Here is a 26,824-nt window from a genome sequence, read left to right on the forward strand (position 1 = left end):
ATGTCCTGAGCTGGTACTGCTGCTGAAACTTCACCTTAAAAGGACTAAGCACAGGTTTATCTTAGCCTGTGTTTTTCTGGGACTATTAACATCTGCTCAACTAAGTTTAAAATACGTGTTTACATTTTAGTACATTCTGATACTCTTGAAAGGAGATTATCTGAACTTTGCATTGATTATTCACGGTTTTTGAAGGAACTAATAATGTCTTGACTTCATTGCAGTTAAAAAAGGGGATAGGATTGCCCAGCTCATCTGTGAACGCATTTGCTATCCTGAGCTAGAAGAAGTTCAGGTAAGTTGCCAAAAGAAAATATTCTCCTATTTTCAATAATTAATAATTTAAGATAGTTGTATATAAGCTGAAATTTATGGTATAGAGAAAGACTTTGCTTTAAAGCTACTTGCAGAGTTAAAACTGCATAGAAACTGCTGCCTGATTAAAAATCATGATGCTTTGCATGCATTTATGTGATGATTTTTTTGCAGTTTTCCGAGTTCGCAGGTACTTGAGAAACACTTCAGTATATAGTAGAACCAGTTGTCTCACAATGTGGGATATGTTTAAGCTTGTACAAAAGGTATTCTGAAATGTCTCCTAGAAGTGTTTTGGTTTAGTTTCTCAGTTACAGCTGTTGTTACGAGTAAATGTACTTTTCCCTATGATAGACCATGTCATCTGTATAGAAAACAGGGCAAATTAAGACACTAACCCAACTTACCATACTTGATGTCTTTCAGGCTCTAGATGATACAGAACGTGGCGAAGATGGCTTTGGTTCTACTGGAAAGAACTGAAAATTATTTGAATGTGCTTTCTATATATTTTTTTTGTTACGCTGTTTCTAAATCTCACTTGAATAAGAAGTGGGATAAGTTTTATTGAGACTTCTCTGTATCTGTTTTCCTGCCTTTTTTTACAGGCAGTGAATTCATCTGTGTTACAGCAAAACATGCATGGCTGACTTTGTTGGTTTGTTAATGGATTATTGTTATTTTTTTTAGATGTTTGGTCATCAGTAATAAGAACTGATTGTTTATGTGCTGATTATACTCTAATAAATTTAAAAATAATTATTTGGATTTACTTCACTCATCTAAACTACAACGGCTGATTGTTCCCTTGCCAGTTTGTGTTGATCTTCTGAAAGCTCTCCTCCCTGTAGCTCAGTATTTCATGCTGAGAGCCTATTTCATACAGAATCAGTGATAGTACAGGTATTGATATGACTTCCCACTCTGACCCCTAAATCAGAACAAGGCAAAGATATTTAATATTGCATCTTCTACAACCTGTCATAATACTTGTTTTTCTATCTTTGATCCTTTGGTGATCCTAAGGTGATCCTCAGACAGCCAATTTTTCAGCTCTCGGTTAAAGGAGCAGGCAATGCAGTGTTTGAGCTAAATAACACAACTCACCTGGAGATAACCTCTATGTAGGAAATAAATGCTATGAAATACGCTGTTGAAATATTTGTTGACAAATACATTAGTGAGTGAGTGTACGGAACAAAGATCCTGAATTATTGAAGCAGTGTACAGATTGCTTTTTTCAGTTCTATTTTGGCCAGGTAATACAGAAATCTTTTGGAATCTGGCCCAAACCTGATTGTTTAAATGTGGGAATCTCCTAAATGACTCAGAAGCTTGCAGGTGAAGAACATGCGCACAACAGAGGGGACAAAAAGGAAAGAATCTTAATTATTTTGTCACTTTACTGAAAAGAATTAGAACAGGCTGTGATGCTCTTGGGTGTAGTTTTATTTTTCCCTGCAGCTCTGTATTCTCTTTAGGCTTTCTTAGCTGAAAGGTCACAGGTATGAAGTCCTGTGCTTTAAGTAGTGTTTCAGCAGTGGAAAAGTAGGCCCCTTTGTAGGCCAAGAAGTTCACACCAGTCTTGTCCATGGTAATCTCAGATCCTAATAATCCTGTGGTATTAGTTTCATGCTCCTGTCTAGAACTCACAGTTTCCACTGAAGTTGAACCAAAATATTGCCCATTTTATAGATTTTACCCCCTGCACCTTTTCCCAGGGAGCTGAAAAATAAAGTGTGATATGACAGCATTCAGATTCATTTAACCCAGGATTGTCATTACATTGACTTAGCCAGACTGGAACAGTACGTACTTTTATCTTTGACTAGGGCAGAACTCTTTCATTCCATGTGCATTGTGTGCTCATCAGTCTCTTTCTTTTCCTCTACTCCTTTATCACAACACTGTACTCATGTCTGTACACCCAGACCTTCACAAGCAGGCTTACCATGCGAAAGTCTCTTGTAAGCAAGGAGCATCACACCACTGAAGTTTTAAATTAACTGGGAAAGCTAAGCGTGACAGTTTCTTCCATTCTACAGCCTGCCAAAAAGGAACTTTAGTTACCAAAGGCTGTTTAAAGTTCTCAAAATAACCATGATCCTTTTGTGTAAAGCTGTTTCCTCTTGCTGGATGGTAAGATCAGAGAAAGTTTTGCTGCTCTTTTTTATCCTTCTCACCCCCCAGAGCAAAAAATAAATGCGGAGGATACACTGAGGGGATACCTTTTAAAAAGATGCCACAAGATTATCTTGCTTGGAACCACAACCTACAAAGAAAAATACTAAGTTTTGTTGATTCTTACCATTTGTTGGTTAGAAACTGATCTTATCTCCATTTCTGAAAGCAATACTCCAGATTTTGAGATAAGGATATTATTTGCTAGAAGAAGCACCCTCTCAGAAGCTATCACAGATGCATTAGGAAGAAACATAAACTTACAAATCCACACCTGCTTTAAGTTGTCAGCTTACAGGCCATTCTCTAAGTGTCATTACCAAAAATAGGCCTGCTTGTTTTGAAAGTTGGTATCGCTGAGTTCCTTTGCACTCTTTCCTCAGTACTTGCCTAGAGAAGCTGATAAGGGTGGTAAGGAACAGGTGATTACTAAGCAGTTCCTACCATTCGAACTCTCCACTTACAGACAAAACTCCTACGAGAAAATGATGGCCATGGTACCGTTGATCTTTAGTCCTTTTCTTGGTTCCCCAGAGTACTGACCCGGTCTTTAGTGGTTGTGAATGTAAGCACTGTCTGCTCAGTTCGGCTGCAGTTCTGTTACTCGGTGGCACGTTAAGATTTCCTTTGAGCTAGTTCACGTTGTTTCGTGGATCAGCCACTAGATGGCACTTAAAGCTCGCTTTCTGCTGACTTTTCCTCCCCCGAGGTATTTTTCAAAGATCTGTTCATCTATAATTAAGAGTTGATGACTCCCATTGGGACTATGTTGGCGGAAAACAAGATGCAGCAATATTTGAGTGAAAGCAGGCAAAAGTATAACCATTAAAGGGGGAACAATGGCTATAATTTAAATAAGATTTGGGTGGTTGCAGTGTTTGCATAATCCCTCCTGGCACGCAAGAGCAGTAGAGAAGCCTGTGGCTTTACTCTCCTGCTGCGTTTCAACAAAAATGGAAAATTGTAACGAGCAGCAACATTTTTCCTATCTTTCATATTCACTCTCTTATTACTCCCCCTTCCTCCATTCCTTTAAGTGGAATGCAGTCTACTTACGGATCGCATTGTAATGAAAGAAGTGTAGAGCCTGGTAAACTGCATTGGATCTGCAAATCAGATGCCTCTTGCTGCAAGTTGAGGATGTAAATTAAAACTTGCTTTGCTACGTGTTAACCCAGTAAAGGCAGGTGAAATAGTAACCTGAATTATGTGAATTTTCAGTCAGGTTCCCTAATTTCTGTACTGGTTGCTACTGCTGTAATAGCAGAGTGCAGTGCTCTTGCATTTGTCTTCCCTTCCCCCCTTTCTAATTTTTACTTTTTAAATAACTATCATTGTATTTTGGCTTAAAGATAGTTAAATAAGTTTCAGTGTTAAGTAAACTTCTATGACCCTGCCTATTTCCTGTCCTGTCAAACCTTTCCTTGTAAGAATAACAGTGTCCTTTTATTTGGTGGAGTGTAGCATGATGTTTTTGGCAGGCCCAACATTTTTGACTTGCATAAATTTGTGACCTCAAGTGCAAGAAAAGTGAATGCTCGCTTCAGTGCCTCATGGTTTCTGCCTAAAAAGAAAAGTGTCCACATTGCTAACCATTACAATTTCTGAAGGAAAATTATCGGCACACTTATTCCACCTGATTGCACATGACTGCACTTCCAAAGAAAAGAACCAGAAATAAAAGTAAGTGTTTTGCACCTAGTTATGCAAGGTACCAAAAGTCTGGAAATATAGGGCAGCCTGTCCTGCCTCTCTGGTTTCTGGCATTGGCGCTCGTGGCGCTTCCCTCGCTCACGGCCGTTTGGCAATCTCTGGCTCAGTCAGGATGCAGTTGTGCAGCGTGTCAGCTCGGGTCTGCTGCTGGGCATGGCTAAAGGTTGCAGGATCAGCTCTGAAGTGAACTGGTGTCATTATTTCCCTAAACTTTCCCTCCGTTAACTGTGTGGTTATTTAGCTCTTCCCCACTGAAGCGATGCTGTTGGAACACAGCAAAAAATCCTTTTGCCCTGCCAAGTCTGAAAACCCGACAGATCAATTTTATCATTTGAGAGCCCTCGTCCAGAAAGCAACTACTGTACTTTAATAGGTAAAATATGCTTAAATAAACATACGTGAGCCGCATGTGCACACTTACTTGTTTCCCCTTAGACTTTGATGGTTTTTTTCAGTATGTCACAAAAATGTAATATTAATCACTGGCTTTTTAGGAAACATTTGTATAGTAAATTTTGTAACAGAAATAAGAGTTTTGTGTCAATCAATACTGCACGTAGCCTTGGCGTTTAAAGCTGGTATCCCTGAGCTGAAGAAAGTTATCTTTTGACTACTGCCGATTGCAGCAAAGGAATTTGTTTGATTTCGTTTTGTGAAAGGAAAAATAACAAAGCCAGTCAGTCATGAATGTAGTATCTTTGGCCAGATTCTTTTAACATGAGTATTTTGTGGTTTATGGATTCCTAGTCCGAAAGGTTGCCTCCAAGTGTCCAAGACAAAATAACTGTGTGTCCTAGTTGGAAGCAAACCTCCCCTTTCCTTTGCAGCTGAGCTAATTGTGCCATGTCTAGCAGGCACGGCAGTGTGCGGTATCCAGTGCTGCCTTGCTGACAAACCTCGGTCCTGACCACAGCCTTCCTGCTCGCACTAGCTTGCACTCTGATCCCTGCCAAATTGCAGGTACCCTTCCTTAAGGTGCAGGGCAGCATCAAGGAATCCCTTGTCAGGATTTCACAGCAGCAAGCACGAAACACCGGTCTCACTTTCCTCTGCTTTTGCGTAGAAGTTACTGCTGGTAGTGAGCCAAGCTGTCAGCATTACAGGTAATTCAAGCCATTTGAATTCTGCAAGAAATTTCTCCTGGTCCAACCTATCCTATGACACTGTGTCGTAGCAATACATGGGCTGGCAGCAGTCAAAGAAAAGGAGAAGGCCATTTGTTAGGGAAGAAAGTCTGATATTTCAATCCCGTCATTACCTTTCTTCTCAACTTGCACCAAGGATTGAAATATCAATTAGCAATGTGAGAAAACAAAAAAAGAAGTTGTGGGAACGCCAAGGAAATTGTGGATCCAGCAACAGAGAACTCACTGCCCTCCCCGGGCATGAAGAAAAGGAGACAGCTGGGTCTGAACAGACAGAGCTCCCCCTTCATCCTCTTGGTGAGGTTTGTTTGTTTGTTTTGGGGTGGGTTTGGGTTTTGATTGTTTGTTTAACGTTAACCATATCAATTAAACTAATAAACATTCTCCAGGAAAAACGGGACGAACCTCACTGCCTGGAAGACGGCTGCCGAATGAAAAGCCCAACGACTGCTGCAGGGAGGCAGCAAGGTACTGGTGTTTCTGTCAGAACATGGTTCCTCACCCAAGTGCAGCACTATCCATCTTGTTACCAGTTTCTAGCCAAGAGAGGCTTCAAGAGCAGATTTAAAGACGGCTTCCTGTTTCTGGAAGCACAACATAGATTGTGTCGCACCCCAGGTCCCCTGCACAGAGCCTCCAGACTATGGTTCATAACTTTCCCAAATGCCAGCTGAGTAAGACTGACTAATAGTCCAACTAGGCAAGTTTTCACCATTGAGGACGCTGAAAGTCTGCGGTGTGGGAGAAGTGGCCTCTGTCTGCATCAACATTTTATTTATATGACCTTCAGGATGCTTTAGCACTTATGGGACAGCCTTGACTGAGCAGAAGAAACATCTCAGGCACTTCTGAGCACTTTGATTCCTACAACAGGATTCTGGATTTTTCAGTCCTGTCTGCTCCTGGGCACCTGCTTGCCAACAGGACCTGTCTTTTATTTTTACACCATTATTTTCTGCTAATAAAGTAGATTTCAAACTATGAGAACCTATATTAATAACAGTAATAGCAGATTGCTCAGGAACATGGTTTTAGAAGTGGGCATGGTAGAGTTAGTTAACAGTGGGACTTGATGATCTTAAAGGTCTTTTCCAACCGTAACAATCCTGTGATTCTGTGACTCCGTCTCTGTCCCCCTGCTCCTGAAGTTTGCTAGTCAGAAGTTCAGAACATGTGCTGAAGGCATGGCTATGTATATGTTAAAGCATGCAAGTGATGGCTGATGCCAGGACTGCATAGAAGCTAAATGAAAAATTATTGCTCATTTGCAATCATTCCAAGAAATTTTGAGTAGCTGCCAAAATAACAGAGCGGCTGGATGAGGAGAGGAGGGACAGGGTCTGGTTCAGCCGGCACTCAGGCTACAGAAATTCATGCAAAGCTACAGCCATGGCTGTCTGGAAGAGCCGACTCTCTCCCAGTGTTGGGCTGGTGTGCAGCATCACGCACCGAGAGAGCAGCACTCTGGCAACATCTGCCCAGCAAATGGGTTACTCCTCCAGCTCCATCGCATTTGAGCTGTGCCTCTAGAGCAGAAACAACGCATCATTACAACTGGGGCTGTCTGGTTGTGGTAGGGTTGTTAATCCTGATGCTGTGGTGTTGGTACTAACCCAGGTTAGGAATGAAGCTGGGGTGTATTACAAGTATTGTGACTGTGTGAATAGAGTAGATGTGGAGAAAGCCAAGGCTTAATTTCTATCTTATGATCCCTTAGGGTCTCCCTGAGTAGCATCTTTTCCCCTCGTGCCTTTGCTCATTGATCTCTACCTTCTGGTTTGCCAAACTTCCATTTTCCAGGTGTGCCACAATTCCAGAATGTTAAGGATACTGGCATTGCTTTAAATCGATCCCCACAGTCAACATCAACAGTTACATGCACAGAGATCTTTAACAAAACTCAAAGGATGTCATATTTTAATGGCTATGGAAGTATTTTATTCCCACTGGAAAAAAAGCCAACTGGATTCACCTTTGCTGATGCCCAATACCCAAGTTATAAAAGCATGTTCATACATCTGGCCAGAACCATTGCCTTGCAAGAGATCAAGATGTCAGAAAGTTACGACTGATCAACAGTAGGTGCCTGAGGAATTTGAATGAAAACATTTTGAAACCTTAAATCCACAGTTGTGAAGAGTCCTCTCTAAATGCGGTTGTTTTCAGTAAACATCTGTTGAGTGTTTTTAATTCACCTAAAGAAAATATGTTGGAATTAATTTTTATGGGTTTCTGGAACATCAGATCACCAACTGCCAAAGAACTTTGGCACAATGAAAAGGAGTGAGAGTCAAACAGGACACTTCAAACATTAGTTAGGGCAAATCCTGAATGTTTGCCAAGGGAAATGCAATTGTTCAGATTTTGTGCATTGCTTACCACTGAAAGATGACAAAATATGTCTAAGGAATAATTACTGAAAGAGACAGCTGTGGGGTGGGACACAGCGTTCGCCTCATATGATCTGTATACAAGAAGTGATTAACATAGAATTACATCTGAGATACAGTATGGTCATGAGACTCGGGGTCCTTCTCGCCATCAGAATGAAACTCAAAATTCTTCTGTTATTTCACAGGCTCCAAGTTATTCTAAGGGCAAGAACTCGTCAGCTATGCCATAGTCTCCCCAGGGAAGCTGTGGAAACCCCTTTGGCTTGATCAGACAAAGAAAGGAAAAAGCACATCACAAGGAACAATCCTGCATCGGCTGATGGGTTGAGTAAATGACCTAACGGGTCTTTTCCATCCATAATTTTATTCTATGGCTTTGATGCTGAAGGCCCTGTTGACATTGGCAGTGCTGTTGCTTTCCTGGAAGCTTTAATAAAGATCTGGTTTGAAACTCAGAATAACTAACACCACTGAGCCAATAATTCTGGTATGGGGTGACAGGCGACAAGAATGCCCATGGAAATGTGCCCCACCATGCTCGTTGGGTTCATTCCACCCTTAACACCAGGATTCCCTGAAGCACTCGATCTATAGTAACTGCAATGGAGTACACAGCCACTTACTGTGCTGTTTATCCAAGAGATTGCTTGGATTTATGAGCTCCCACGTCTGGTGTGACCTGAAGACTTCAGTTCATTAGGAGAAGCAGGAATTCATCTAGAAACCCTCAGACAGCAACAACCATGTCAGTATTTCTTCTCTGTTCCTCACCTAGTCTGTTACAATCAGAAGCCGACTTCCTCTTCGTTACAGCACATCCTTATGCTAAGATTGGTACAAGCTCACTTTGTTACATTTATTCTTCAGTCAAAAGACCAGACTTTCTGCTGTACCCTGTTGCCACTGGAGTTACTTCTGGGGCAAACACTATTACAGTTATACCTCAGAGCACAGCAGGAGGATTCACTATTTCTCTTGTCACCCAAAACATAGGCAAAGTGACCGGGCTCGATTGTCCATGTGAGATTCACCACTAGCCTCTAGGGTAGAACCAGTATGTGCACAGTTTCTGCTGGTCCATAAGCAAAGCTCCGCAGATAGCAGTCAAGTTTCCAATGGCTTGCAAAGTCTGAAGACATTTTGTATGAGAAATGGTCAAATGTAGCCTATGGCAACCCAGCTCCCAATCCAGAACTCCAGCCTGTGGAGGCACGGTGGTGTCAGAGGAATATTCTGACTCAGCTGGAGCAGCTTCTCAGATCTGAAAGAAACTTTGCCCAATGGGAACTCTCAGCAGGTCGCAGCTCTGCTTCTCATGAGGTTGGCTACATCTGTTCCCTTTTACGCAAGAGAAACACTTCATTAGGGCCCTATGTAACCTCCTGTTGGGCAATACTGGGCACTTCTGGTTTCATCAAATGATGAATCAGTGGGTCCCATTATTGCTTCATACCTCATATAGCCAAGTTTTGGGTGGGTTCTTGGACAAGAATCTTGGCTCTGAAAGATGTTTGATATGATTGCCTTGTACACAGCCATACAATAATTCAAACAAGTCTTACGGAGCGTACGTATTTACTTATATCAGTAAGCATAAAATTAAAGCCACCTCTTTTGCTATTGTATAAAATGCTTTTTAAAACCCCACCAAAACTGTGCTATCTCTTGGAATTCAGGGGACCCACGCACACAAACACCACCTCCCCTTCATGTGGCTTTGGGAGGTGTCTTAGATTCCAGACCTTTCCACCTGCTGCAGAGCGGCCCAGAGCCAAAAGCTGACTGCAGGGCACTCACAGAGACCAGCACCCCTGGTACCGGGCAAACCAAACTGCACAGGTACGCGAGGCAGAGCAGAACCTGGCACTTAGTAACAAATAAACTGGTATTTTTTAGAAGTATGTTGGTCTATTTCTTAATGTTTCTTATGCCTTCAGCAGATTGTTACTTGGCTCAATCACAACCCAGTTATCTCTCTAATTTCCAGAGCAAATTTGAAGTCTGAATGCTTTAGAAAGCATGAAGAAGCACTAGGCTGCTATGGAAGTACTGAAGGTAGCTGCAATTTTAAAAAAATATAGTAGGAGACCAACTGCTGAAATAACTGGCATTCAGACTAGAATTTAACAATAAAGATACTTATTTATTAGAGTGAATTAATAAAGAGAAACATTTTGAGTCGTAGGCCCTCAGATGTCATTCCTCTTCTTCCTTCAGACTGGACTGACATGAGGATGTTGGGCTAAGATTTTATAATTACCCTTAATCCAGTGGCAGACTGAATCCAGCACAAGTGGACACCAGGACTGAGACTCGCTTCTGCCACCAGTCAGGATTAGTTTCTCTCATTTATTACCCCACAACACTGAAATCATCTTTTCCAGTGACCGACACCGGGTCCTGTAAAACCTTTAAGCATGGAGTTGAAGTTACAGACAGGACATTTGGTCAGCACAAATCCACTCCCAGATTTACCATGTTCAAACCTAAAATAGTCATTAGCAAAACAGGTAATTGAACATAGCGCCAACTGAAAGCCTGTTTAACCGATCAGTCTCTCACTGCAGAGGAAAGGTCTTGGTGGAGGAATAGTTCTGTTTGTCCCCATTCTTACCTTGGTCTACATTGCTGCCATATTTTGTCCTCCAGAAAGCACCAGAGACTGGCATTGGAGCTCTTCTTTCCGCTGAGTGCCTCACACAGATGACACACCCTAGCAGTGCTGGGCCTGAGCCTGGGAACAGCAGCCCGATCCAAAAACCAGAGTTCCCACATAACTACTTAATTTGCTGCTATCGAGTTACTGGGCTAGCCACAAATTGACTAATGTAATACTCACTGAGGACCAGGACACTGTAGCATGAGTGTTTAATTTCCAGGGAAGGGCGATTTGTCCCTCAGTATCACAAACACTTTAATTATCAACACACAAATAAATACGAAATCCCCATCTGGCAGCCACACACAGCACAAAAAGAAAAGGGAATCTGCAACCTTTAACTTGTAGTGCTGTACCTAGACATTAAGACCCTCCAAAAGTGAAGTTTGTGCTGCTGGGGCTTCCCTAGCGGTGGGGAACAGGCAAGGACAGAAGAGCAGCCAGGACTCAGCACTCCAGAGCATTGCTGTTGTACTGCACTGTGACTGAGGATGGTCGTGCTCAGGTTGCATATAACTCCCTCTCACTTCGTGTTTTCAGCCCATAAACCAAACAGCAGCAGTGATCAAGAGCAATTCCTTTCCCCCACCCATGCCTCACTGATAAAACGAAATAATTTCAGTCTTGGACAATCAGATTAGTCTTTTTCTGAGCTAGAACAGTCTTTTGAATCGCTGCTTGAACTTAGGCTTCACATTACCTATTGTTTATTTCTCATAGTCTTTTAGTTACCAAACTGCTTCACAACCTGCAAAGAGACTTTTCTCCAGCTATAGCAGCTCTGTTTTCTGGAATATGCTGATCTTTCTTGGTCATTTACTCAGGTAGATGGGAAAATATCATCACCAGGGGTCGTATCTGCTGGGGTGATGGGAAAGTGTATGAGCAGGAAGCAATTAAACTGTCGTAAAAGAGTTGGACAGAATAGGACAGAGCATGCCAGGTCCAGCTAATGAACCTGCCTGAATATATAGGTGGATAAAACATGTTGAGTTATGGGTCACTTGAGTTCTCAAGTGACAGGTCAGATCTGTGGAGTGGCAAGCACAGCATCATTACTGAAATAAGTGTTGGCAAGTATCGTGAGTGTGTCCTTACGTTGAATAACGTTTGATTTTATAAGTGCTTCTGGATGATATCAAGTAGCTGTTCAGTCAATTAAATGCACACAGAGCAGTGACTATGGAGGCTGGATTACTGGCAGTATCAAGGCACTCCTGGGCAGGTGGGACATCTCTCCATCCATAGAAATATTAATTTGTTTATTACTTATGCTCTGGCCCTCTGAGACCTCAGGGCAAAACTCCACTGCCCTATAAAGTTCTGCTTCTGTGCCAAAGGATCTCCTGTGCCAGCCACGTCAGCTGCACAGCCCCTATCACCTCGCACCCAGGCCAGTCGGTATTGCCAAATGATATTCTCAGCACGTTGGTCTGAGCAAGACCCAGGCTCAGCCCAGGGAGCACCCAGCTCCTTCTCCGCTCTCTGCTTCCCTTTCCCTCACTGACACTGTGGATCTCCCCATGGGAGATCTGAGGATCTGGGGTGAAATCAATGGGATTTCTGCCACTGAATATGCTGGGGCCAGACTTCATTCATGAAGCTTTGACTGTTACAACAGATTTACCAGCCCTGCAGGCAGCCCATGCAGAAGTGTAGTAGATCTAGCACTCTTGCTTCTAGAAATGAATCCCCTGGAGCAGGCTGAAGTCTGCAAAGAGCAGCTTCCCTGGGCCAAGCCCTTTATGATAACCGAGTAAAATTACCACCCGGTACCCCACTGCAGCCTGAGGCGAGCAGGGCTGACTTGTGCCTCTGTCCCGGGAGGACAGGCACACATCCCATCCAGCTCTGGGAAGAGCCAAAGCCCCGTGGATGTGTGGTTTGCAGCGAGCTGGTCCCTTGAGCAACAGCAGCAAGGGAGGACTTTGCCGGCTTGCCCCATGGCCAAGCTGGCCCTCAGCAGCCTCGGCACAAGCCACCATCTGAGCCAGCGTCTGTGCAGACAACGGGATGGGGTCTGGCCCGTTACCGGGCAGGGAAACAGCTGCAAGCGGCCAGCGCTGACCCTGCGCTACAGCTGCAGAGAGGGCTGTGGTTTGAGGGCCGCCTGCCATGTGTGCTGCCCTGGCGAGATGCTCACTTGATTTAAAGAGAAAAAAGGAGAGACGGGGAGTCCTGCTCCATTGTCCCGCTGCAAGAGGCAAAGGGTTGAACTAATTCGAACCAAACTCGGAACAGAAACTCCTCCCAGGCAGAGACATTTTTCTGTTGTGTTTCAGCCCCGGGAGAATTTTTACAGCTGAGCAATAAACTCCTGAAACAGCCGTCAAGGGCCTCACTAACAGAGCAACGGGCACCCTTTAATCTGTAGGAATGTGTCAGGCCAGGAAGCTGGAGGTACTGGGGAAAGGAGGAGTTAATCACCACAGTTGCCCAACAAACATTTCCCAATATTGTCGCTTTTTACCCACAAGTTACAATTTCTCTGTTACTATAGAGGCAAGATGTTGATACTGGATCCATTTTCTGGGTTTTATTCCTTCTTTGTCATTTTTCCCATGAACTAATAAGCCACAGTGGATTTGAAAGTATGAGCAAATGTGAACACTATACAAAGCACTTTTATGTTCTATTGACATTTTCTTCCCACCCTAATAATTTAGAGCTGTTAACATTAAAAAAAAAATAAGATGATCATACTTCCCATCACTTTCATTTCCCAAGTTTATGAAGGAAGAATCATGAGTAATTTCCCATAGTTATTGTTTGCAGCACAACACATGGTCTCAATTACCAGGATAAGGAACATAGAGAGGGTATTGGTGAGGATAAATGATTTATCTGTGCTCTTCTTTCAAAATTCATTTTCCATGTGATAGTTTATATTACTCTGATCAACCATCATCTTCCTTAGTTCACTTTATAAACACAATCCAACTATTCTGAGCAGGACCCTGGGTCACGAGAGATCATTTTGTTGACATATTTTTGGAGCAGTGAGGCACATGCAGAGCGCCCCTCCGCCAAACCTGCTTGTAGCTAAAGGTATATACCCGAGAAGGGGAGATCTGGACTAACAGGACACCAAATAGCTGTTGGGTTTCACTTGTGTTCTCATCACCAAGGAAAGAAGAAGGGGCAACAGCTCATATCAGGATCCACGCTCACATAGAACGTATGTCTGTGCCTTAACATGCATTTTCCTTCTGGCAGTTGGAGACACATCACTTGTCTTTACACTGCCATTGCCTTGAAAATGCCATTTTGGCATTGATGTAGGCTGGCTGCAGGCCCATAGCGTACAAGCTCTGGCTCTGAACAAGCCGTACATGGCTCCTTCTGCACAAGTAGCAGACAAGTGTCATTGCCATGCTGGACCAGCACGTGCCGAAGAGCAGCAGCGTTAGCACAGATCACAGCGTTGGATGTGGCGAAACAAGACGTTGTTATTTCAGGACTTTGCTGTTGCAGTAGATCTGTAGAGCGTGCTGCTGCCCCTCTGGGTTAGGCCGGTGGCACTGCTGAGACTTGCAGCAGACGGAGTTTTGTTACTTCCACATTTAGCAGGGACAGGGGTTGGCTGACACCAAAGCCAGCCTTCTTTTCTCTTTCTCCCTGCCTTCCTGTCTGGTGCTCAGAGCTGCTTCTCTCACAGGACTGCTTCTGGTTAAAGGTGATGGACGACATGAGGTGTTCAATGCTCAGGAGAGTTCCCCCTGTGTAAATCCTTTCCCAATTCTCTGTTTTTTAAAATGAATTCCTGGCTGGTCTGTGGGAAACTCAAGACTGCACTGTTTGTTAGCACAAACAAGCCCAAAACAAATAATCGGTCGTTTTTCACCAAGGGTTGTGTAACTCTTGCTAGACTTGGCCTTCAACCTGAGCCTGGTGGTCACGCTGGGACCACAGTTTCCTCTCATGGGTTTATCTGTGCGGTCGCTGTGGAGCAGAAAACACTCTTGTTCCCAGCGTATTTTGGGATACAGCAGTGTGTAGCAAGCATATGTATGGGTGACAACATCCTCTTCAAAAAAATCAGTCTCCTAAATGATACAATCAAATTACAGGGCAGATGCATAATGGAGAAGTTCACATGGAGCTGGCTTAGCTGAAGAGTGAACTTTTGAAATGCAGTTCTGCTTCCTGACACGCAGCCTCTCGTCTTTGCGCCGAGAACTTGTGCAGCAGATATTTTTCAGTCTTTTTTCCCCTCCCTTTTCCTTCTTCTTGCCCATGAGGTGGTCGATCAGTGGCACAGGTTGCCCAGAGGTGGTGCAGGCCCCATCCCTGGAGATGTTCAAGGCCAGGCTTGATGGGCTCTGAGCAACCTGATCTGGTACCAATGTCCCTGCTCACTGCAGGGTTGGACTGGATCAGCTTTAAAGGTCCCTTCCAACCCAACACATTCTGTGATTCTATGACATTGAGATCTTAAAAAAAGTGCCAGGACATCTATTACAGGAGCAGATTTGAAAATTGAAAGTGAAAACCTGATAGTGAAAACCTTTCAGTGAAGGGGATTTATGTCTATGACAAGTACAATTTAAACACACGGAAAGAGAAATCGGCAAAATCCGTTCTTTGTCAGTTACCTTGTTTTTGAAAGCAGTAAATGAGGCACTGCCTTTACATGCTGCTTCATCTACACTCAATGCTTGCTAAGGTCTCGTAATGATCTGGTTCTGACAGGCCTTGGCTTGCTTTCTCCTTGGTTTATTTGGTAGCTTCTTACCAGCCAAAGGCCTGTGGACAGCTTTACAGGCCTTAAAGTGCCGGTTGGCTCGGGAGCATCAGTTGGGGTAGGCTGTGCATTACGGCTGGTAGCCTTGCAGAGCTGGCTGCCATGAGGGCTGTTCGTTCAGGTCAAGAAGTCTTTTGAGCAGCCGCCCTGCAGAGCCAGTGCTGCCGAGTCCCTCATCCCCTTTCTCCTCTCTCCCAGTTTCCTGTTGTTTCAGCTCTGTACTGATGTGTACAGACTGACAGTGCAGCTCCCTTCGTACTCCTCGTCTGCTCCGCGCTGGCTCCTTCCTTCTCTCTTCCTGCCCATCCCTCCTATCACGCGTTTCTCAAAGCAGCAGCAGCTTGTGCTATCACCTTCTCCTCTGGACTCAGCACTCACATTCCCACTTCAGCTGTTCATATTTTGCTTGATAGTTGAAGCCAGCTCCTGCTCAAATATTTTCCATCTACAGTTTATGTTTGGCGCAAAAAGAATCTCATGATCACGGGGTTTAATGATGATATATATTTTTTATTTAAAAAGACAAGTTTATGTCTGGACATCCCTTTAGAGTGCCGGAATGAGTCTAAAGGAATCTGCGTGAGAAGTGTCTTCAGCTTTTTTCCATCTTTACGGTATCTGTGCCGTGGCAGAGCTGGCAGCTCTGGAAGCCGAAGTTCTCCGTCTCTAGGCTGGAGAACTGGCACCACATCGCTCATCGAATTCCAGCAATTCAGGTAGAAAGTCTGTTTCTGCACTGTGTGGTTGGATGTGAGCTGTGCTTCAATGCAATATGGGGATGAGGACATGGGCCCTGTTCCCCTGAGTAGATTCCTTAGCTGAATTTACCCCTTAAAATGCAAATACAGACTGGATCTTTGCTGCATAAACCAAACCTAAAAGCAGTGCACTGCAGGCTTAGAAACTGCACATGCAACTTCAGATTAAGAGTTTGGGGAATACTCAATTACTTGGAGGCTTTACAGGAGCAGCACAAGCCATGTCAGACACGGACATGCACAGCATCCCCTGTTGCAGGGGGAAACGCATCCTGCTGCCGTGCAGCACCACAGGGCTGTGCTCAGTGCAGGGCTTTGGGCTCCCACCCTGTGAACCAGATTCTGCATGGTGTGTTTGTGGGACTCACCTCTTCGCTCTGGTTGTTTTGTTTTCGCAGTCAAAATTCAAAATCAAAGTGAAACTCAGCCAAAGTGCCAAGATTTCCTGGTTACAGGCTGAAACCAAGCAAAGAGTCCATGGTTTGTACGGTTTCAACCTAAAATAATAAATCCTCTCTTATTCACCTCAAATTTGTTCCAAATTTACTCAAAACTTGGCCCAGGTTTGCCTGAAACTTGGCCCAAGATTGCTTGAAACCGAGCCCAGCTTCAGAGCGAGGTTCATGAACCTCGACAAACCTGGCCTGAGCCTCGAGTTTGAAATGAAACCCAAAAGCAGGGGAGTTTCACCTGGTTTGGGTTTGGTTATAGACATTTCTCACGGCTCTAGTATTTATTATGATTACACCACCACCACATTTATACAGAGCTGCAAGCAATACACACAGTGTTGTAAAGTGAAAAAGTCCAGACAGCTTTCCTACCTTTCCTACCAAGCTTACCGGCTGAGTAACGCAGTGACTACACTACAGTCAGACTTGGTCCCACACCGGCTGCTTAGAAGAAATACTTTATCCTGGGTTGTCACAGACAAGAAAAAAAAAGGGAAAATAAAAAGTCACCCTGAAGCACCCCACATAGGAATGATAGGAATAAAGACTCAACCTCCAAAGAAAACTAAGCAGTAGCCCTGTTTCCTTGGCTGGTTCATCCAGCAGCCTCAGAGATGAGCTGGGGAGGCTGGCACAGCCCAGGTCCTGCTCACCAGCAGTGTCGCTGTTGATTATCTCCACACAGCCTGCTGACCCAAAACCTTTCCTCGAGCAGAAAACTACTTGGCACTGTTGCTCTATTTAACTGGTGCTGCTGCATCTGCAGCACATCCTGTGTGGGGTATCTATGGGGACAGCCCATGGGATGTGTGCTGGAGCATGGGGCCACGTCCCCAGCGTTCTGAAGAGCGTGAGGAGCAGCCAGGACTCCAGCAGGCTCCGTCTGGGACACATTTTAGTGCAGAGGGGCAGTTCCCACGGCTTTGTGCCTGCCAGGGCTGTCACAGCCGATGAGCCCTGTGGCTCCTCGTCCTCTACAGGAACACCTCAGTACTTCAGGGCTGCTCCTGCAGAATGGCCGTTGCTTATGGGCTCTTCCAGACCAAAACACTCGGTTCTCAGCTTCTGCCCTGTAAAACAAGGATGACAAACACATCCTGACCTCACAAGGGTGTAAGCAAGGTCTGACATGCCTATCTACAGGCATATATATATATGCTCATATCCTACAGGCCCTGGAAGCCATAGAGAAGCTCATAAACAAACCTGTAGGTGTGAAAGCTGAGCCAGGGCAAGTACTGGGCCTGCACTGCCACCGCATTCAAGGGAAGGGTCCAGCCCAAAAGAGGAAAGAAAAAGCCCTTCCTGGGTTACTTAGCAAAGGTTTGGCACAGTGTGACTTTGGCCTGGAAGCACCAACAGTTATCTGCTCTAGGCTCTTCAGAAAAAACACATACATTTTGACATACACACATGAGCACGTCTCTGAGCAGGTTGAGGACTCAGCTGGAAGCTACGAGCAGCAATGGCACCCGCTGGGCTGTCTGGCACCAACACAGGACTGCAGCCCAGCCTTGCCAGCACGCTCCCTCTGGCCGGGCATCCCCAGCCTCCATGTCGCTTCTTGCCATTGCCGTAGAGGCACGTTAGAAATAGAAAGGAGAGCCTGAAATACAAAACCAGACACTTTAGTGACCGCTCTGGCCTCAAGGTTCCTCAGCTGAACAGAATGGGAAGCTCATAACCGAGGAGCTGGCTTGGGCGCGATATTCCTCGAAAGCATTTGTTATGAGGGTGTGAAATACTTGGCAAGATTTGAGGACAGCAGAAGTAGATTGCTGGAATTTGTCAGGGCTGAAGTCATCAGCATCTTCAAGGTTTACGCTGCACAGACAGATGGTCTCATCTTCGGCCGAACCAAAGCACCCAGCCCACTCCAGAGGGACCAGGCGTTGCACTCAAAGTCCCTCCAGGGGCACCAGGGGCCTTGGCGAAGTGGGAGCCGAATGCGGCAGCACCGCAGGATCCCACCTCTACCTTCCCAGCCAGCAGCGCCATGGCCCACTCAGAACACAGCAGTGGTGTCCTCTGCAGGGACCTGCAAGTGACAGCCCAGGAGGAGCACAGCGCACCGGGGATGGTGCAAGACCAGCATCTGCAAGTGAAGCAGATGTGCCTTGGGGCTGTTTGGACAATGAACAACTGCAGCATTGTCCTCCCTCCCCTTTTCTTCCCTCTTGCTACTACTGCAACCTCTGCAATCATTTGCATTTTCATTAGTGCAAATGATGGCAGATTTTGCCCTAACTTACAGCTGTCTGCTCACCCTGTGTTAAGTTTTCACAGCACCCAGATCCAGCACCATCCCACAGGTTAATGTGGTGCCCCGGACCAGCGCTGCTGATGCAGTTTGCACGCAGAGCCCCTCTGCTCAGATGTGTAACTGCAGGAGCTCACACAGGGGCTGCATTGGGTTTCTGCTGGCATCCAACACACTCAAGTCACAGGCAGCAATTAGAAACTGGGATTTTCTGAACGCAGCTTTAGCTGAGCATTATTCTGCCAAGACCGATAAAACGAAGGCTTACTCCAGGTGAGTACTTTGGTAGTACGCTGCCAACCTGGCTTTACTGCATTAACCTGCTGTACATCCTATCTTGGCCTGAGCTGCTGCCCGCTCCTGCAACATGAAGCCAACCAAAGCAGCAAAGCTTAGATGTGCTCCAGGGAGAGGATGAAGGAGGCAAGGTCCCAGACACTGCAGCTTTGGGAAGTGCATTATTAGTCCCATTAGCTCCTGTCCTACCTGGGGCAGGGCAGCTGGGGGGCACTGAGAGGGCACACAGCTCCTGCAGCTACACAGGCAGCCCCTCCTCACCAGTTGAACTGTGGGTTCCCCTCCGTAACGGAAATCACAGGAATTTCTTATCACAGCAGCAAAGTTGAAAGAAGAGCAGCTGTCTCCTCATCTGGTGCCTGCTCAATCAGTAGCAGCAGTGCAGCACAACCCAAACTGCCAACCTTGCTCATTTTGGCAGAAGCCATCAGACCTGCAAGAGCACTGTGAGGCTTCAGTGGTTCAAGTACAGCATCAGCGCAAATGGGAAATCCTAAAAATTCCCTCACAGCAAAGGTCAATTTTTAAAAGCAACAAGAAGGCTTTGCAATGCCAGTGCCACCCCCTCGAGCTTGCCCTGGAGCAGCGGGTGCGGTGCAGCTGCCTTGTACCACACTTACCTGTCCTGGTGCTGCAGCACAGGCTGGCAGGGCCCAAACTCAGCCCCAGGAAGGGGTGGGCAGGGGTTCGGCAACAGCCACGGCCTCTCGCTCTTCAAACAGCTCCTGTCTGTACCGAGAAGTCTTGACCAGATGAGCCCTTCGAAAGCACAACGCTGAGCTTGAATCACAGTGCGGAGTGTTTACCTTAGAGAAAACCTGAGTGTGACCCTGAGGGACCTGCTGTAAGAAAGCACACACCTTGAGTCCTTTGAAAGTCAGCTTAAAAAGGAGACTGTGGAAATAGTCACGTGCTGCCAGAATACATCAGCTGTCAAGTTTACAAGATACCGTTACAACACAGAACAAGAGCATGATCTGATACGTACAGTGACAAGCCATCTTTGTTAAACTCCGTTAACCAAAAACTGCATTTATTATCCATGCATGCATCTATACTGAGGGATATGCACAATCGTAATGAGGGAAGCCACACTTGTTACTTCAGATAATTAAAGATTTCACCATTTCCTCAAATTTGAAAAATTTCCTTTCACTGCAAAAGGATACACATTCAGAAAGACCTCTACTTCAGTCTGCCCAGTGCCAGGCATCATTCATGGGATCCCACCATCAAAATGAATACAGGAAATTAAATCACTCTGTGGGTTACAAACCACTTTTTAATTGCAGGTCTCGCACAATGTTATGCGACCTTTGCGCTCCACTGAGACTCAGGAAACTGCAGAAATTCAACCTAATGTGTATGATTGTACACATACAGCAACTAAAACTGACAGGCAAACATGACACACCAGTTCAAGGGCACTGCTGCATGGAGACATAATAATTGCACAAGAAAATGGATTTTCCTGTGCAGATCGGTACAGCAAGACCAGGCTTTCAATTTTTAAATCACTAAAAGAGATCCCGTCAAGATTTCTTGTTTCTGCAGCGTAACAAAAGTGATTTGCAGAACCGTGCAGGCAACACTGGGGCTGCTGGGAAACAACCAAGAAACCATTGGCATGATAAGGTGTTACACAGCAGCGTGAACGCCAAACCAACTCCACTGGACAGAGTCCTGACAGCTCCTTCTGAAATCACTCCTCTCAGGGTTTAAGGGCTGGACAGAAAACACTCACGCTGTACACTTCACTGGCATTGAAGATCACTCCCAACCTGCTGAAATTAGAGTGCTGTTTACAACTGTAAAGCTCTGGTTATATTTTGCCATAGTTAAGCAACATGTGGAAGAAAACACACGGTTCAACATTTTGGCACATTAATAAAATCCAGACATGGTCTATTAAAAATATCAAAGTGCATAAGCTCCTTTTTGTATGGTTAGTTTTGTTATCAAAGAAAGCTGAAATCTAATTACAGAAAATAATACAATTTGGGGTGAATCATTACAGAACATTTCCCTTCCAAAGCTGTTACAGCTCAGTATCTGTACCCTCTATCAACCACCGTGCTGTCCCATCAGCGGTTTCAGTGACACAGCTTGCTTCATTTGTTCTTCCAGATTTTATGGCATCCCATCTCAGTACAACGTTCTGCTGCTGCTAAAAGTTACTCCACGGCACTTGTGTATACAAGAACAACACTTGTGCATGCAAGAACACTTGTGCATGCAAGAACACTTGCACCATCGAATAATTCATCTGACACTTCAACCCAGCCACAACTTGCAATGCTTTTGGTATCGGATGATCCCTTTGTTATCAGTCTTTGGTTATTTTACCAGTAGCTGCTGAAGTGGGGGTGAGGAATCGAATACCTAAGTCAAGGCAGTTTTAGCAGACAAGACTTTTCAAATTAGTTAACTGTGCTTTCTGTATCATGATTCAACACCCACTTCTGCATGTTTTGCCTATCAAAGTTGTTTATTGCCAGGGTTACTCAGGCCAAGCCATTGCAAGTGTTCTAACTTGCTTTCTGGAGCCACACAGTAACTTGACAGAGGTCCGCTGTTCTTTGGCTTTGTGAAGGTTTCCGTGTTTCTTCCGTTCCTCCCTTGCACGAAGGATGAACAAACGGCAGCACCAACCCTTCAAGGAGAAGTCGCCTGTGAGAAATCACACAGCCAAGCCTGCTGACAATGCCTGAAATGTGAGACTGCAGTTCATCACACCCTTTCAGCAAGAACACAGGGCCACAGAATAAACTAAAAAAAAAACTGTTTTATTGTGACATTTATGACATTGAACCCTTGTTGATATGAATGACTATGGGCACTCTTGACACATTACATCATGTCATGGTGTAGGATGGCACTGATTGTCATCTGACTTTTGAGAATGTTTAATGGTCCCTACTGACCTCAGTGCATTTTGATAAGTCACAGAACTTTATCATCAGGTTTGTGTATACAGTTAACAAGTAGTTGGTCTTATAAGCACCATTACAAACCCTCACATTAAGGGTATTATTAATCTAGTTTACAAATGCTTCATTTATGAAAATAGCATGATTACAGTATACACACACTTAATTTACATGTAATGTATTATAGGCATAACTGAGATAAACTACTGAGCTAACTTTGGTTGATTGAAGTATTTAGACTGAATAATGGCAATTTTGGCTTCTAAGTTGTGTAAATATTACAGTGCATTTATAAATCTAGGTTGAAAATTTACTAGCACCAAATGGATATCATAAATGGCTGACCTAGTAAGTTGTAGTTGGAGAAGCGAAGTTTAAGAATTACAAAAATAGAGCTGTCCATCAGTTGAAAGCACATTCTTGTACCTCTGCTGAAATGATGACGTGTCTCAGCATCAGTGGCCAACTTCCAATGATAAAAGTCCCAGTTTTCAAGATTCAACATATCAGGGTAGCTCAGCTACACTCAAAAGCCTGAGAAAGTGGTTGTTTTGAGCTAGGGTGTTCATCCTGTACCTTGTTTATGTATTAATATAGTAGTGCTTGTTCATACAAATGTACTTATGTAAGACTGTACCTATGATATGGAGAATCTGATTGGGAGGAACATTCAGTCCTACCTATCTATCTTTGGTTTAATTAATTGGTCTTTGGTTGATGAATTAATGAAGCAATATCTGAATTTTCATTCTCAGGTTATCTCCCAGCTCACCACTGAGGTAGTCTTTGTCATGTTTCTCTTCAAGCTGGTTAAGTTCCTTCTTTTTATAGAGTGGAATACTACTGATTTGTAATGAATAGTTGCCAGGAACTGGCTTCTTCTTTGTGAAATGAAGGTAACTTATCCCGTCCTTCTTATTGATTCTAAAGAAACCGTCTTCATTTCCAGAGTCAATTAAATATCGGTTATGGTTTGTCAGTGTTGTGAGGGCAGGAAGCAGTTCCAGGATGCGATCTTTGTTACTGAGATCCGAGATGTTGATGGAGAAGACTGCTGCTTTCTCAATATCCCAGCTGGCGAGACTGATTGGCGGCTCCAACTCTTGCTGATCCTGCAGAAGAACAAATCATGTTAGTGGGCTTTGTCAGAGAGCATCTCACAGGTGCCTATGTGGATGTATTCCTTATCCAGGTCGTTCATTATTAATCAGTTTTTAAAAGTGTGTTCTGTAGTATCATCTGTCAAGTCCACTGTTATGGGCCTAGGACTTGTCAGGATAAAGTATGGTCTTTGTCACTGTTCCCATGTGGGTAACAGAAGCCTGAGACACGTGCTGAAAGTTTCTGCATGTGGGTCCTGCTGCCAAAGCACCTCTGTGCTCGGAGTCCACCATCGGCCTCCTACAGAGAGAGCAGCAAAGGCACACGCCTCCCCTCTGCCAGGGGAACCACAAGATACCATTAACCAGGACATGCGGAAGAGAGCAGGGTCGACTGGGGAGGCACCTCCTTCAGGCAGGAGCTTGCTTTGCAAGATTCGCTTTGTTTAGGTGTGGAGCTGGGGCAGCCTGCAGGCCCACCGGGGTGCTGGAAAAGCAGCATCACCCCTTACCTCCAAGTGATGGTAACTGGGCTCCCCCCGAGCCCCCTGTGCAGTGGCAGAACGGCGACACTGCAGGCACATTTCAGCACATCAGCTCGAACATTTCCGTTTGGAAAGCAGGGGAAGCTCTACCTCACCTCTGAGACAAACCCGGCACTCATCACAGACAGTACTGAAACGTGCTGAAGAAACGCAGTTCACGACCCCACTCTGCCCAAAGCATTCCCCTGTCTTCCTGTATTAGCACTGGTCTCTGTATCAGCTCTTTGGTCTACCTTGTTTGGGGTACACATCTTTCCTGTGGGAATGTCTCTTGGCTCACCTTCTTCTGAGACTGGCTGTCACAGGACAACCGCAAACCCTCCCCCCAAAAAGGGTCAATTACCTCTGCCTCATTTGCAGTTTCATTAGTGCTTCTGCGCTTCCTTCCTCTCTTGGGATAGCCATTGATTTTACATTCGTAACACGCTTCTGGAGAGAGGGAGTTGTCATCCACTTCTCCACTGAGTGAAAGCTCTTGTCCTTGACCTTTGCCTAGCCCCACTCCAGAAACACAGTGTCTGTGGGAGGAAGACATTCGAAGTTAATTCCAGTGAGACACAGATCTTATCAAGAGCTGAAACTGGGGGACTGTGAATACAAATAATAAAGCCATTACGTTGCACTCATTTCCTAGGAAAAATTTCTGCTGCAGTCAAGAGGCAAAATTGTCACTGAATTACAACGTAGCTACCTCTGATTTCAAGAACCTGGCTCCATGAGGCTTTGCCTAAGAGAGACCTGCCAATATTTAACATTTTTTAAAACACAAGCTTAAGCTCCGAGAAGTTGTTAGTAATTTCTGGCATCCAACTTGGAACGCATTAAAAGAGACTAATTTTCAGAAACTGCTGAAAAATCTGAAAAGTGAGGTCTTTCAGAATGCATCCCAAAGCTTTTAGTCACTCCTTAAATTTAAGCCACAGTCTTTCCGCTTTCGAGTTGCTTGGTCCTACATGATGCACAGCCCTAACAACCCCACTGGGGCAAGGGAAAATTGGTTTTCTTGATAAAGCAGACATTTATTCAAAAAAATGATTCATTTGGAACACAGAAGAGTATGGAACACATAAGAACATAAAAGCCTACAGAATTGTTATTCCAGTCACTGGGTGAAGCCACTTGTATAATATCATTTGTCTCTGGAGCTGGCAGGGGGTGTTATTTTGGGTGTTTTTTGAAGAAGACAAGTGATACACCACAAATCACAGCGAGGGGTGTGAGCCCAGAGAACTTAGCTGGGATGTGCAGGAGAGGTGAAAGCAGCAGCCTAAAAGAGACTGTTGAACCTGGCAGCCCTGACCAAACTTCATTAAGCATTAGAACACATTGCTCCCTTCCCTTGGTTCCCTGTCCCCTCATCTCCAAAATCAGCAGGAGCATCCAACTCTCGAGCACTTCCACAGTCCTATCCCTCTGTCATTGGTGACAATACCCCTGGTTCTGCTGCTCCACACGACAGAGAAGGGAGCGGACAATGTCCCCTTTATGTCTGTTAGTTTAAAACGAGAAGCCCTTACCCTTGTCCTATTCTGAAGTAACCAGGTGGACATCCACAGACATAGCCACCTTCAGTATTTGAACAACCATAACTGCATGGGGCTTGTGCAGAACCGCATTCATTGATATCTTGGCAACCTCCACTAAACTGTTCATACTGAAATCCGGTAGGGCACATACATTTATAGCTTCCCAAAGTATTGTGGCAAGACGCTCCTCCACAAATGTGTGCACTGAGACATTCATTTTCATCTGGAAAAGAAGCAGAACACAGCACGTTAACTTTTACCCTCAGGTACAGTCCAGCTGATCCCTGCAGAAAGGTCGTGCTCGGCTCTTGCTGAACGCGCTGCCACATCAGACCACAGACAGACACAGAACAGGGCCTGGCCTCACCCTCGGCTGGGGCAGCGGTCGCTAGGAGATGACTACAACCATACAACAGAGCAGTATTTGGGCAACTCTACAGAAGATGTTTCACGCCACGTCAGCTCGTGCTCTGGAGAGCACAGAAGCAGAGGAGGCCACTTTTTTCCTTTTTTTCCAGAAACAACCGAGGAGAACAAAACTCTGTACAGCCAACAGCCTGGTCCAGCAATCCCATGTTCATGCTGCTGTTCGACATCAGAGGAAAAAGAGTAAGGAACCAAGCTCTGACACCTTTTCCTGGCACTGAAAATCCCTCTTTACACAGTCACGTTTAAATGTGAGGTATAGGTAAGGTACAGGAACAAGCAGTACAAAGTGAAAAACAAAAGCAGCTGTAGATATGAAAGATGGCCACGCTCTGAGCCAGCCTTCTTCCAAACCTTCCAAGTGTGGCACTGTAGGAGCCTGAGGTCGGTTCAGGCTTGCTTACTGTAAATGGTTGGTTTCTTAAAGGTAGGTGCTCTGATTTTCTTTGTCTGATGTGGCAAATCGCTTTGAAATGTTCTGAATGCTAGCATTCCCCATTCTCTGTGACAAAGCAACTGCACGCTGTGTGTGCATAGGAAATGCCATCTGGACACTGTATGGATAAAATGTAAACCACAGAGTAGCATTTCTGACCTCAGCATCCAGGTTACAGGAGAGTAACAACTAATTCAGAGCATTACTGTCTCTTTCCAAACAATGTGGCTGTTTGTTCTTTCCTTAAAAGCAATGCCTTTACCTCTGGCAGCTGGGTTTATGGCACAGTGCACTACAGAACCGCCAGGGCAGGGGATGCCGTCACACACAGCACAAGGCATGGGAGGAACCAAAGCATTCTTCAGCGATTATCTAAGTATGTGTAGCAGCAACATCAAAAGTCACTGAACACTTCATTAAATAAGCTAAAAAAAGATACAAACTGTTTCCAGAGTTGGGGTTGCCAAGGAATACGAGGGAATTGTCACGGAAAAACCTATTAAATGGGTCCTTCCCCTGTGGCATGCCCAGGACATCTAGATAAGCATCTTAAGCATACGCAGCTACAGATGTTACAATGTGAACATGTGGAGACCACAAGGTATTAAAGCTGGGGCTGAATTCTGTGTCACCAAACCCCGTAGGAGTTTTGCCATTAACTCGGAGCAACGTTTCAGTATTTGCCATACCTAACACAGCAATTATGTCAACATCATAAGTGCACATTTGGGCCACAGAAAGTTACTGCACCAAGAGGAGAAATGCTCACTTTGCAGCAAGGGTATGGATGCTAGTGAGGTTAGTTCCCATATTTTGGGTGATTGTTGGAAGAAAAAAATACGAAGAAAAGTGAAAAAACCAGTTACGGGAGCCTCGGATTCTGCGCAAGCTGTGCTGTCAGGCACCAGCCTTGCTCTCCTGTGCTCTGTAACACGCAGCTCTGC

The 26,824-nt window shown here is 44.9% G+C and overlaps 2 protein-coding genes across 2 annotated transcripts in view; one reads left to right on the forward strand and one right to left on the reverse strand.

The window, feature by feature from the left end:
- Positions 1 to 798, forward strand: part of DUT (deoxyuridine triphosphatase) — a gene marked incomplete at its 5' end in the record, with an annotated part of 8,461 nt that extends 7,663 nt beyond the window's left edge. The window contains 2 exons of the mRNA XM_010179352.1: positions 225 to 295; positions 742 to 798. Coding sequence (XP_010177654.1) covers positions 225 to 295; positions 742 to 798 — 128 coding nt within the window. The remainder of the gene's footprint in view (positions 1 to 224; positions 296 to 741) is intronic.
- A 20,890-nt stretch (positions 799 to 21,688) lies between these two features.
- FBN1 (fibrillin 1) overlaps positions 21,689 to 26,824 on the reverse strand; it is a gene marked incomplete at its 5' end in the record, with an annotated part of 31,566 nt that continues 26,430 nt past the window's right edge. Inside the window, 3 exons of the mRNA XM_010179462.1 lie at positions 21,689 to 22,959; positions 23,836 to 24,010; positions 25,010 to 25,241. Of these exons, the coding sequence (XP_010177764.1) occupies positions 22,570 to 22,959; positions 23,836 to 24,010; positions 25,010 to 25,241 (797 nt within the window). The remainder of the gene's footprint in view (positions 22,960 to 23,835; positions 24,011 to 25,009; positions 25,242 to 26,824) is intronic.

This window comes from Mesitornis unicolor, unplaced genomic scaffold (assembly GCF_000695765.1).
Source record: "Mesitornis unicolor isolate BGI_N332 unplaced genomic scaffold, ASM69576v1 scaffold5300, whole genome shotgun sequence".
Taxonomy (NCBI): Eukaryota; Metazoa; Chordata; class Aves; order Mesitornithiformes; family Mesitornithidae; genus Mesitornis; species Mesitornis unicolor.